Source organism: Lithobates pipiens, unplaced genomic scaffold, assembly GCF_037356315.1.
Source record: "Lithobates pipiens isolate NorthernLeopardFrog02 unplaced genomic scaffold, aLitPip1_a1.2 Scaffold_3, whole genome shotgun sequence".
NCBI classification, from domain to species: Eukaryota; Metazoa; Chordata; class Amphibia; order Anura; family Ranidae; genus Lithobates; species Lithobates pipiens.
This window is the reverse complement of record NW_027507790.1, coordinates 4,352,740-4,365,763: the sequence shown is the minus strand read 5'-3', so window position 1 is coordinate 4,365,763 and position 13,024 is coordinate 4,352,740. Positions and strand designations below refer to the sequence as shown.

At 43.0% G+C, this 13,024-nt stretch overlaps 1 protein-coding gene across 4 annotated transcripts in view; it reads right to left on the bottom strand.

Annotated features, from left to right (window-relative positions):
- Positions 1–7,876: 7,876 nt before the first annotated feature.
- ZNF219 (zinc finger protein 219) overlaps positions 7,877–13,024 on the bottom strand; it is a 63,599-nt gene continuing 58,451 nt past the window's right edge. For all 4 annotated transcript variants that reach the window (XM_077461176.1, XM_077461175.1, XM_077461173.1 and 1 more), the window contains 2 exons: positions 11,201–11,326; positions 7,877–9,374 (listed from right to left, as the gene is read on the bottom strand). In XM_077461176.1, coding sequence (XP_077317302.1) covers positions 8,794–9,374; positions 11,201–11,326 — 707 coding nt within the window. In that variant the 3' untranslated portion in view covers positions 7,877–8,793. The remainder of the gene's footprint in view (positions 9,375–11,200; positions 11,327–13,024) is intronic.

The following is a 13,024-nucleotide window of genomic DNA, read 5'->3' as shown; positions in this document are numbered from 1 at the left end:
GGCCTTAGCATACAGTAGGTTATTGTCAACTATCAGCTGATGTCATTGAGCCGCTCCAGGCTCTGGAAGGATTCCGACCATATTGTCAGGATCCACCCAGCTGCCTAATTGACAACTGGCTCCGGATCTCAGTGTGTGGCTGAGAGATGAAGCCAACTGTGCCCACCCCAGCCCGGCACTCCATTAAGCACTGGAAGGTCACTGCCCTCTGCTCTTAGCTACCTGAGAACTGAGTGGACCAGCTGCAGCATCACACTGATGCTGTAGCATAGAAGTGAGTATGTATGTTGTTTTTTGAAAATTTCCATATTTCTCCTTTAACCAGTTCCTGACCGGCGGCACAGCGATTTACGTCGGCAGAAGTGCGCGGCTGGGCAAATGGGCATACCTGTACGTCCCTTTAGATCTGCCGCCGTGCCATTTCCTGCAGGGACCTCCGTGAGTTGGGTCACAGAGAAGAACAGGGAGCTAATGTAAACAAGCATCTCCCCGTTCTGCCTAGTGACAGTGTCACTGATCTCTGCTTCCTGTGAGCGGGAGCAGAGATCAGTGAAGTGTCACACGTAGACATGCCCCCCCCCCCCCACAGTTAGAATCACTCCCCAGGACATACTTAACCCCTTCACTGCTGGTGTCATTTACACAGGAATCAGTGCATTTGCATAGCACGGATTGCTGTATAAATGACAATGGTCCCAAAAATGTGTCAGAAATGTCCGATGTGCTCACCATAATGTTGTAGTCATGATAAAAATCACTGATCGCCATTACTAGTAAAAAAAAAAATGCCATAAAACTATCTTAATAACTTTTGCGCAAACCAATCAATAAATGCTTATTGTGATTTTTTTTTTACCAAAAATATGTAAAAGAATACGTATCGGCCTAAACTGAGGAAAAAAAAAATGTTTTTTTTATATATTTTTGGGGGATATTTATTATAGCAAAATGTAAACGATAATGTATTTTTTTCAAAATTGTTGTTCTTTTTTTGTTTATAGCTCAAAAAATAAAAACCGCAGGGGTGATCAAATACCACCAAAAGAAAGCTCTATTTGTGGGAAAGAAAAAGGATGCCAATTTTGTTTGGAAGCCACGTCGCACGACAGCGCAATTGTCAGTTAAAGCGACGCAGTGCCGAATCGCAAAAAGTGCTCTGGTCTTTGGCCAGCAAAATGGTCTGGGAATTTGTTGTTTTCAGATCTAAAACTTTTTCACATATATTATTTTTTTTAGGTTTTGTTCTAATATCATACTAAAGAAATTGGTGATTGCTAGAACCCAAATGTTCTCTCCCCTCAACATTAGGCAATCAGTCCCCATTTGTGACCACTTCCTTACTGCGCATGCGCGAGATCTGAGCTACAACGGCCGTTGCATGATGGGAGATGGACGTCACAGAATCCCAGAAGAGAATGGCTGTGGGCTTCACATGCCCACAGGCAAGATGAAAACGATCGATATCTTTTTTATAAACAATGGGCAAAGTACCAAAAACGGAACATATGAGTAACAGATTTAAACCCTAAATTGATTTTTATTGTCCCCAAAAAAAAAAAAATTGTTGGAGGCAGTGGAATCCCGCTTTAAAACCTTTCTTTTCATTGTCATTTGAGTTGTCTGGTCAATCAACAGGTTAGTTTAATCCTCAGACTGCCTGTGGGTCTGTATACTACACCAATTCTAAGAGAAAATCCATCTCTGGTTTGTAGTTAGACCTAGAGAGTTTCAATTAATTAAAGTGTTATTAAATCATTAAATGTGGCTGCATTCGTTTTCTTTTTTTTCACTCTGTTTTCGCCTGGTGATCTGGCCAGTAACAAACCTCCTATATTAGAGAACCCCCCACAAGGGATGAAGGAGCACAGGAGACACCTTTGGACATAAGCATTATCAGTCTAGAGGGGGGGTGTCAGATTTACATACAGTAACAAATTGAAGCCGTGATCGCATGCACCCACTGGAGGGCGCGGGCGGCACTTTCTGTGACAGCAGTATCCGGAGGACATGGCTGATCACAGATTGAGGTAAAGCCAATCAGCGGCTCTTCACCACGTATCCAATCATAGCTGATCACGGATGTAAACAGAAGCTAGTTGTCTGCACTCCTTTCCTCAGGCTGACAGCATGAGAGGTGAAGAGAGCAGATAACTGGCTTCTCTAAAAGAGACATTTACACTGATAATCAGGGCACTATCTGTGCAGTCCCACCAGTGCCACCAATCTATTATCAGTGCAGTCCCACCAGTGCTGCCAATCTATTCTCATCAGTGCCCCCTATGGCCCCTTTCACACATGCGGACGATATGTCCGTATTTCATCCATCCGTTTGCGGATGAAATACGGGCATACATTCATCCCTATGGGATAGCGGGTGTCTGCGGATGAACATCTGCAGACACCCGATATCGTCCGCTTTCGCTACTGTCCAATTCTGCAGACGGAGGAAAATCCTATTTTTCTATCCGTCTGCAGAGTGGATCGGATGAACACGGACAGGTGGTCCGTTCTTGTCCGATCCCCATAGAGGAGAGCAGAGAGCTGACAGGGCAGCCCCTGCACAGTGTGCGGAGCCCGCCCTGTCCACCGCCGGCTCAGCGGGGACAACGGAGCGATCCCCGCTGAGCGAGCGGATCATTACTGATCGATCCGCCCCATGTGAAAGGGGCCTATCAGTGTCCATCATTGCTGCCTATCACTGCCACCTCATCAATGCCCATCAGTGCAGTCTCATCAGCGCACATCAGTGAAGGAGAAAAATTACCTGTTTGCAGAATTTTATAACAAACTATGAAAAAGCATTTTTTTTTCAAAATTTTCAGCGTTAATTTGTTTATTTAGCAAAAAAAAGCTCTATTTGTGTGAAAAAAATATGATAAAAATGTATCAGTGTTATCAATTTGTGTTGCATTACCACACAATTGTCATTCATAGTGTGATAGCGCTGATAGCTGAAAATTGGCCTGAGCAGGAATGGGGTATAAATGCCTAGTAGGCAAGTGATCAAGCACCCTTGTCAGTGTTAAATGGTTTGTGCCATCTATGTAACAGCAAGAGAGCTTGGGTTGGTGAAAAACAATAGACCTACTGGCTGGATCACCAGATGAAAACAGAAAAAGAAAACAAATGCAGCCATCACATCTAATTGGTATGCTGCAATGTAATATGTTTGCTTTTGGGTTTCATACTGCTTTAACTTCAAGGAGAGCTCAGCAATAGCAGGCTTCATTTTTACCCAGTACAGGTTCCCTTGAGATTATTTCAGCCAAACCAGTGTAATTATTATAAAATGAAGCCATTTACTTTGTGTTGTTACCGTAAGTGGAAGGCCAAATGTTTTTGTTTTGCAAGAGTGAAAAATGGTTAAAATGATATCTGATTTTATTGCTGTTTCTTTTTTCCATGCTGGTGTTTTTTTTCTTTACTACTTGTCCTACTGACTATAGCCACAGTACAGGGTATAAAGGTAAGGAAACATAGCAATAAAAACAATTTTTTGAACAGGAGAAAGTTAGAACTTCTGTCAAATGCTACTGTTGTCTTTATCTCTAGTGGAAAGATTATCCTGTCCAGGTAATGGTGGTAACCTGTACATTCAAAATTTCCCTAATGAGGATCTAACCAACTGTAAAATCATTCTACTAATTTTCCACTCCACTCAAAACAAAAAATAAAAAATAAAAGATTTTGCTGAAGCTTTCCACTATATCTCCTTGAAATACACCCATATTTACATAAAACAAAGTCAACTCATGTGATGACTCCTGAAGCACCGACTGTAGATAGTAGCATCCATTGGTGACAATAATATGCTTACTAGTATCTGCTGTTTTTTGTATAAGATCTTGTACACATAACACCAAAGGAAACACTTTTTGCCTTTTGTAGTGTAGAAATGATTGAGGTTTGCAGCTTCAGTCTGTGTGAATGCTCTAGGCTGTGAAACTTAAAAGGCAGCAGCTACAAATACTGTAGCTGCTGACTTTTAGCGTACTTTCACACTGCAGCCATGCCAAATTAGCGCTGTTTAAGCTGTGCTTTTCAGCCGCTAGCGGGGTGCTTATAACGCCCGCTGGCGGTCAAACCACCCGTGTTGTGGTACTTCTGGCGCGCTTCGGAAGCACTGCCATTCATTTCAATGGGCAGGGAGCTTTGGCAGCGCTGTATACAGTGCTGCCAAACCACCCCAAAGATGCTGCTTGCAGGACTTTTTCTAACGTCCTGCAAGTACACTGCCCCAGTGTGAAAGCACTTGGGCTTTCACACTGGGGAGGCAGTTCTCAGAGGCTTTACGGAAGCAATTTTTATCTCTAAATCGCCTTAGTACAAGGACACCTACCTGTCCAGGGATCCCGGTACCTCTAGACGCTTCGACAATCGGTTTTGGGTGCATGCACCGGCATGTGTAGTAAGGGAAACAGGAAGTGAAGCCTTGTGACTTCACAGCCTATTTCCTACTGTGCATGTGCAAGTCGTGCTGCGCTTTCTGAATGGTCCTGCCGTCTTCTGGGACCACTGTGTGTCCCAGCAGGCAGCGGGGGGAAGGAGGAGGGGCCAGAAATTTGGTAGATTGCCGTGCGGCGATCTTACCCAGAAATGGGAGCCTGTATCTGTCAAAACCGGGTGCCTGCTCCCCCCTAAAGCCCCGTACACACGTGCAGACTTTTCAACATCCAAAGTCCGACGGACTGATTCCGTCAGACTATTCGATCGTGTGTGGGCTGCAACGGACTTTTGACTCGCCAAAGTCTGAAGGACTTTAGAATATGGAACATGCTTCAAATTTTTCCGAAGGAACTCCGCCGGACCCGGTCCCTTCGAAAAATTTGCTCGTGTGTATGCTATTCCGACGGACTAAAACCGACGCTAGGGCAGTTATTGGCTACTGGCTATGAACTTCCTTATTCGAATCCAGTCGTACGTCATCACGTTCGAATCCGTCGGAGTTTAGTGTGATTGTGTGTGGCCAAGTCCGCTCAGCCGAAAAGTCCGTCAGAACTCTGTCGGAACTCCGGCAGAACTCCGACAGAACTCCTTCGGAAGTCTGTCGGACATAAGTCCTCTCTTGTGTACGGGGCTTAAAAAGTGCCAAATGTGGCAGTGGAGGGTGCCAACAACTGGAACTTCCCCTTTTGGGTGGAGCTCTGCTTTAAAGGGTAACTCACACTTTCTGACACACTTTATACGGTTAGGCAGGTCAGTGAAATAGACTCTGTAAATAGCATGTATCAGCTAGTTTGTTTTGGTAAAATCATTTTGTACATTGTTCTATTTATTGCAGTCAGGACTAGTCAGTTAATTCTGAAAAATTCTCAATGTTTTGCATTTTTTTTTTAGGACAGCAGGTGGAGAGTTATATGTATTCTCACAAATTAATTTCTTATATTTTACAGTCTGTTGAAAGACACCCTTTGTTAACAGGGTGCAAAGCTCAAGCTACAATTAACATACACGTGGTTTTACAATCAGCAATGATTCTTCCCTTTAACCACTTCAGCTCCTGAAGAATTTACCCCCTTCCTGACCAGAGCACTTTTTGTGATTTGGAACTGTGTCACTTTAACTGACAATTGCACAGTAGTGAGATGTTGTACCCAAGCAAAATTTATGTACTTTTTTTTCCCACAAATAGAGCTTTTTTTTGGTGGTATTTGATCACCTCTGTGGTTTTTATTTTTTGTGCTATAAACAAAAAAAGAGCGACAATTTTGAAAAAAACATAATATTTTTTTATAATAAATATCCCCAAAAATATCTGCCACTCCTGATAGAACAGAACAGGTAAGCAAGTGTGTGTTTACACACACTCGTCCCTGTTCTGTGCCTCCTGGTCACGCCGGCAGTCATCGTAACCATCGGCCATGAGCATTGGGATCCCCCCGCTGTGCAGCAGGCAGGTGCCTGCTATCTGGGCCCCACAAGATCATGTACATTAACGTGATTTCGCGCAGGGGAGCCAACCTTCTGCAGTAAAACTGCGGCGGCTGGTCCGGAAGCAGTTAAAGAGAAGTATGGGCACAGGTTTTTTGGTTATACTTCTCTTGTGGGTCACAGGAGTGCAAATAAGTTCTTTCCTGTGACCTAGAATCAGACGACAGCAGGCTAAATCCTGCTGTCAACTGACGTCACACATCTGCTCCAGGGTCTGGTAGGCTCTTGACAATTATGTTGGGATGCACCCAGATGCCTGAGTAGCAGCTGGCTTAGCGTCTCAGTGTGCCGCTGGGGGCCTGAGCCAGACACTCTTGCCTCTTCTCCAGTATAGCGCCTCCAGTGAGCATTGGAGGAGCTGATCAGAAAGCAGAGAGTGACAGGTCACCACTCTCTGCTCAGGGAAGACTGAGAACCGAGTGATCAGTGGTCATGTGATTGTTCAATTCTCGTTCTTAGAGCTGGCGGAGGACAGCTGCAGCATGGAGGCGATTATGTGTTTTTTTGTTTTGTTTTTTAAATCCCATGCTTCTCCCTAAAAACAGATGGCTCAGTGTGGAGTTTCAGTCAAACTGAGCCACAAGGCAGGCCTCCACTGCTATGCTCTCTCTTCAACTAACCCACACCGTAGTTCTCGTACCGTAGTGGGATTATTTTGTCATTTATAAAATGTTTATTTGTAAAACAATAACTGTGTGTGTACAGTATGTACACATAGACCCAAGACCATTATAGTTTCCATGGAAGTCTTTACAGGTTTGGTCTCCACTATTTCCTTCAGGAAGTGTTCAAATGTTGCTTGATGTCATGGGGAACTCTCCAGCTGTTTTTGAAGCTGCTTTCACTCTGGGGCGTCCGCCGCTATTTTTAGTGGCACTTTACCATTGTTTTTGCAGAGGTTTTCAGCCGCTAGAGGGCGCTTTTAACTTTAGAAGCAATGTCACTTTAGAAGCAGTGTAAATACAGCTCCAAAGATGCTGCTTGCAGGAGTTTTTTTAACGTCCTGCCAGCGCATCGCTTCAGTGTGAAAGCAATCAGGCTTTCATGCTGAGACTGCAGGGCAGCTGTTTTTCAGGCTCTTTACAGGCGCTATATTTTAGCCCAAAGTGCCTGAAAAAACGCCTCAGTGTGAAAGGGATCTAATACAGCATTATATTCAGTTCCTAGAAGTAAACAGACAAATTTGTGCAACGTGGAAACTTCAAGTACTGCTATTTAAAAAATATGGTTATTTTGCTGCCCTGTCTTGGAATATCCATTTATCTTAAAAGTGTTCAAAGGTGAAGGTAGACTTTAAAGGTTCCCTATTAGGCTATATGCAAACGTAGCCCATGTGCATCAAATCCTGGTGTTTTTGTGTGGTCAGTAGGTATAGATGCAGCATCCAGCCCTGCTGTCAGCAGCCTGTTAAACTATGACAGGCTGAAATGAGTGGTACTTGTGTGACATACACCCCTGAATGCATACAGCACTAAACGCAAGAAGCACTAGGCACAGCGTCCAGCCACCATGCATTTTAGCCTATCAAATTTTGACAGCCTGCTAGCAGCAAGGCTAGAGGCTGCAGCTGTGCAGAGTTGGCGCACATGGGCTAAAGCCCTGTGTGCATGAGGCCTACGGGAGGGTGTCAGAAGACATAGAGATGGCTGACCAGGTCTTATAACACAAAAAGTCCAGGTGTGCTGAACGGCAACACCACAACCACCATACTTATAAATTGCAACACATTCAAATTGCAAATAACCACACAAGTTCTATAGCTAATGTTAATTTTTTTTCTACACCTATGACTGCCTGCACTTCTATGAAATAAACAAAAGTGCATTTTATAAATGAAACCTACCGTATAATGCAGCTAGCGGTATCTGCTCTGTTATAAGTCAGTGATGCATATACTGTGTACAATGTTGTTCTGGAAGTCATGAGTCTTTTTTTTGAAGCCACATTGTTACTTCAAAAGAGATTTTATTTTTTTTAAAAGATTTATTTATTTTTCTACAAGAAAAGAATAAAAAAAAATATAGAAATCTCTAAACGTGGAAATGTATTTTTTGAGCACAAACCTAAATAATGAAGGAATGTGGAAAAAAAGGGTGTTTTAGGGGTATCTACCTGCAGATGGGTCTGAATAACGATCCAAATTATCAAAAATAAAGTCTCAGCAATAAACAGAAACCAGAGGGGAATTTTGGGCAAAATAATCATCGTTACTAATGCTTCTATTTTATTCTTTTTTTTTTTTTTTTTTTTAACCCTACCTCTAGTTTCTTTCAACCTAGTACTACCATTCTGTGTTCCTATTGCTAGCTGTTTCTTTTGCCTCAGATATGTTGCAAGCATTCTGTCACATTAGTGAAAAGTGCTCTCTCTGACTTTTTCGCTATAGCGTTTACAGTGCGTTATCCCCAATCTTTTCCATCGGTCTACCATCTCATTACCTCTGTTACCCAGCCAGTATCCTAGCTATATCTTGAAATGTTGTCCCTTTGTTTCTCTCTGCCAATGACCGTCTCCCCTTAGACGTAAATGTCTTTTTCTAAGACATCAATTATCCCTCCAACACAGCTTTCTTCTACAGGTTCCTCCATGAGCTTCTCACGTTCTGCCCCCCTCCTATCTGTCTCTGGCACATTCTACCCATCCCTAGCTGGTATAGAAACACTCACATGTTCTACCTGAATTAATGACTCCTTTTCAGCTCCTAACCTTCTTTTCCCTCTACCCAGCACAAGCCATCTCATCTTCGCTATCTACCCATCATCTTTCAGCAGTCCTAATCATTTCTTCTCTCTTTTTATGTGGATCATGGATTTTGGGCAGTCAAAGGGCACTTCTCATACCATCTGCCCTTCAGTGCTCTGTTCACTCAGTGTTTTCACATGGTTCTGGGCTGTCTCTTAGACTTGGGCTTTGGGACTGGGGGACGAACACAGGTCTTGGTCTTCCTCTAATGTAGCCCCCCTTTCTACGTGATCTTCTCCCATGGTGTACTTGGAGATGGAGACTCATTAGTTCTCCCACAGAGGTGACGAATGGACAGTACATGCAGCGGTGGAAAGGGTTTCCTTGTGACAAATCCAAGGGCTCATGCTCAGGTCTCCCATTTGTTGGCTGATGTGAGGGACTCCTCCTCCTTTGGCCACCTCTGCTAGGCATTCGGGGAAATGCACTGGGACCCTGGCCCTCACTCAAGTGGAGACGGAGTGGCAAGGTAGTCCCATCCTCGCAGGGGGTAGGCAGATCAGGACAAGAGTTTCCCCAGGTAGAAGACACAGCAGGAAGCAGCCGCTCTTGCTGGGATGCACCTTGCTGAATACTCTTACCCCTTAAAGGGACACCTGAAGAAAGTTTGGAGTCCCGATGATGTCGTTGTAGGTGATATTTCAATGACCCAGACTGAGTGCCAGCATAGGAGCAATGAGGGCATTTATATGGTCGTTCTCCTGTGTAGCAGAAGAATACAAAATAGATTAGTCAAGCATAGAAAAGGAGGAATACATAAACAGCAATGGAGAAACAAATAATTCTACAATAGGAAAGAGGAGCGATCTGATCCACCTATCAAGCAGATCGGATGTGTTCAATCTGTGGATGACACGAAAGGCTTAAAGCGGAGGTCCACCCTAAAGTGGACCTTCCGCTCATCGGAACCCTCCCCCCCTCCGGTGCCACAATCGGCACCTTTCAGGGGGGAGGGGGTAACTGCACCCACTTCCGGGATAGCTCTCTGCGGAAAGGGGCGTAACTTACGCCCCTTTCCGCAAGTGCCCGCCCCTTCCCGCAAGTGCCCCGCTGCCTGCTGGGAAACACACAGATCCCAGAGGCAGCGGGGAGTGTCCTTATTGCGCAGCACGATTCGCGCATGCGCAGTAGGGAACCGGGAAATGAAGCCGAAAGGCTCCATTTCCTGATTCCCATACCCAAGATGGCGGCGGCAGGACCCGATAGACGACCTAGAGATCGGCTTCGGGTGCCGACATCGCGGGCACGCTGGACAGGTAAGTGTCACTATTTAAAAAAAAAAAAAAAAAAAAAACGCGGAGTCCCGGTGGACTCCCGCTTTAATTTGAAAATTGCTATAGTATGCTACTACCTTCTTATCTGGAAGGATACCCGTGCAATGCTGAAGATAAGTGGGAGCGTGATGTGGGCCCACTGGAGGATGAGCTTTGGGATAATGTCCTTGACTCTGTCCTCCACATCTCCCTTAACACAGCCCAGGGGCTTTCACAACTCTTTATTGTACTCAGGGTTCACTCCACCCCCCTGAAATTGTAGCCCATGGGTATTCTACACAACCCCTTTCTGTCCCATATGCGCTTTCATGACTGGGGACCTTGATAATTTACTGTGGCAATGTCCCAAGCTACATCGTTACTGGGAGGCAGTAATTATTAACAAAGAGCACTATTCCAGGCCCGTAGACTCATCCTCCAATTGTGGAAATCAGACAGACAGAGCCCCCACCCACAAGGATTGGGTGTGCAAAATGGGTTATATCCTCAAACTGGAGAAGTTCAATTCCCAGCATTGAGAGAGCCCTAGCAAATTTGATCGGATATGGGGTGGTTGGTTGGCTGTCCCGGGCCTTACTCCTACTGAGTTAGTTATGGACAGACTCTTGGGCTAATTTGCATTCCACGGTATCATGTAATTATTTTATAATCTGCACATTGTGATCGCTTTATTTAATATGCCTAGCTCTAGACATACCTATTGTACAAGACTTTGCTTTGAATGTACTTGTTATAATGTAAAATGTACTACTCCTGCTTCATATGGAATTGTATTGACCGTAAACATCACCTTATCACTGGTTGTATATGTTATGTATACTCGTTTCAGATTAATAAACAATATTTCTGATTTAAAACAATAAAAAGCAGATCGGATGCTTTCTGGAGAATCGTGTTTCTTCCCCATTTCTGGATTCTTCCATGCAGATTTTTCCAGCCCACAAAGAATACTACAGTTCAGAAATTCAGGAAATCAAGATTTATAAACAACAGCAGGATAACTATATAATAGGAAGAATATGCATTCACATATTCATCCACAATGCTGTGGAAAGGATCATATTCAGCCAGTCCATTCACAAATGGAAATCAGTTCCCTTATGTCCGCTAGTAAGGCTAAATATAGGAAACAATTCATTTGCAGCTCTATTTTATATGAAAATGCAATTTATCTAATAGAAAGAGAACGAAAAAAGGACCTAATGTATGTTAATAAAAATTACTACAATTGAAGAGTTTGGCTACTTTCTTACCTGTGTGAACTCGCAAATGCACCTTTAAGTGATGGGAAGAACGAAATGATTTGGCACAGAAGGGGCAGTCTCTTCCAGTTGCTCCACGAGGCCTCTGGGAGGAGTTGACACTCCATCCATTCTTATCTGGGGAAGAAATAAGATGAGCGCTGAAAAACCACACAAATAACTTACTTCCCTGTGTCCCTTTGAAAAGAACAAAGCCAAGAATATGTGTCCCTGGTATACGTGTAAAATATCAATCTCTAGTAGCAGGATATGCAAGCTGCTCACTTACCTATACTGTACATTATACCAAATGATAACATAAAGAGTTCCTCTATTTCTAACTTCTGTCACATATTTTTGGGTGATGTGGTAAATGCTAATGCCTGACAGGTGAGTCCATGCCTATTCAAACATGAAATGTCAACTTTAAGAGCATTACGTTTTTAGACTTCATCCTGAACCTCTGCCATTTGCAGCTGTGCCAAACTGCATCCACCATGAAATGGTAAAATACAGTGTATGACCTGGAGAACATGCTAGTGTGTGGTGTGTTTTGATGTAGGCAAGTTTTCCTCTGATCTACTTTGTAATGTCTATTTCCATTTTTTAAGAAGGTCTCCTGTAAAGTGGGTGCATCTACTCAGCAGGCTTTATATATTCATAGTGGGGAAAAATAAATCCAAACTACCATACGACATATTCATTCTCTTCAAGGACCCAGTTTTCCCCAACTCTCATAAATAGTGGAAACAGTATTCATCCTAGGCTTTTGATAAGAAAATGCTTCACATACAGTTCTGAGATGCCCAGCCCAAGGAACACTATCCACAATCTAAATAAAAAGGTTAAATATATAAAAGTATAGTAATAGCACAATAATACATGCAATTCAATGTGTTTGTATGTATATACGGTAATTAATCTTTGTATGTATATATTTTTGCACAGCTGCAAAACGTGCTCAGTGCATACTATATATTGTGTTGAACATTTAGGAAGTTTTCAGTGGGGACCGAAAGAGATTTGGTATATTCCTGGTATTTTTTTTGCTTTATGGAACTCCTGTACACTAGACATCTGGCTGTGGGGAAGCAAAGTTGAAATAATGGATACTAATCCCACATATACAGTACATACAAAACCTAATAATGTGTAAGCACATTTCAGTATCTGGAACCATGTTTTATCAAGCTGGAGGTCCCATAAGGTCACCTAGAGTGGCCACAGGCTGCCTTGTCTATGAATTGTTGTTCCAGTGTTAATACGCACTGAGATACTTGTCCAAAAGTGACATTTGTGCACACATGGAAATTTTGATTCTTGACACTTCTCCAAGAGAAAATCAACCCTATTCACTGGAAGATTTCTATGACAAGCTGGTACATCTACCTGTGTCAAAATGAGCACCTCTAACAGAGGTGCTCATTATCCCCTGCAGAATACAGAAACATCTAGGACTGGAAAAGTTTGATTTCAGGAGCCTCACTTGTTATAATTAAGTGGTTTATGCCTGTCTTATCTTTGCAGCATTCAGATGATCCCCAATTTCTCTCTAAACCTGATGAAACTAGATGTTTTAGGTAACAGGAATCTGGTAACTAAGGGCACCTTCAGAACAGGAAAACACTTGGTGTGACCCTCTGTAATTTAAATTTTACTTCAAACTACACCTTTGTACTAGCTTCCTCACAGAAGGGTTTAGAGTATGCTAGCAATCTAGGACTTCTAAAGACATAAGAAACAAAATAGCTTTACAATTCAACAACTGTTAAGTGCAGTCATAAACATAAAATCATGCAAACATTTTTTTAATTTAATGAAATGCTGCATTAACAT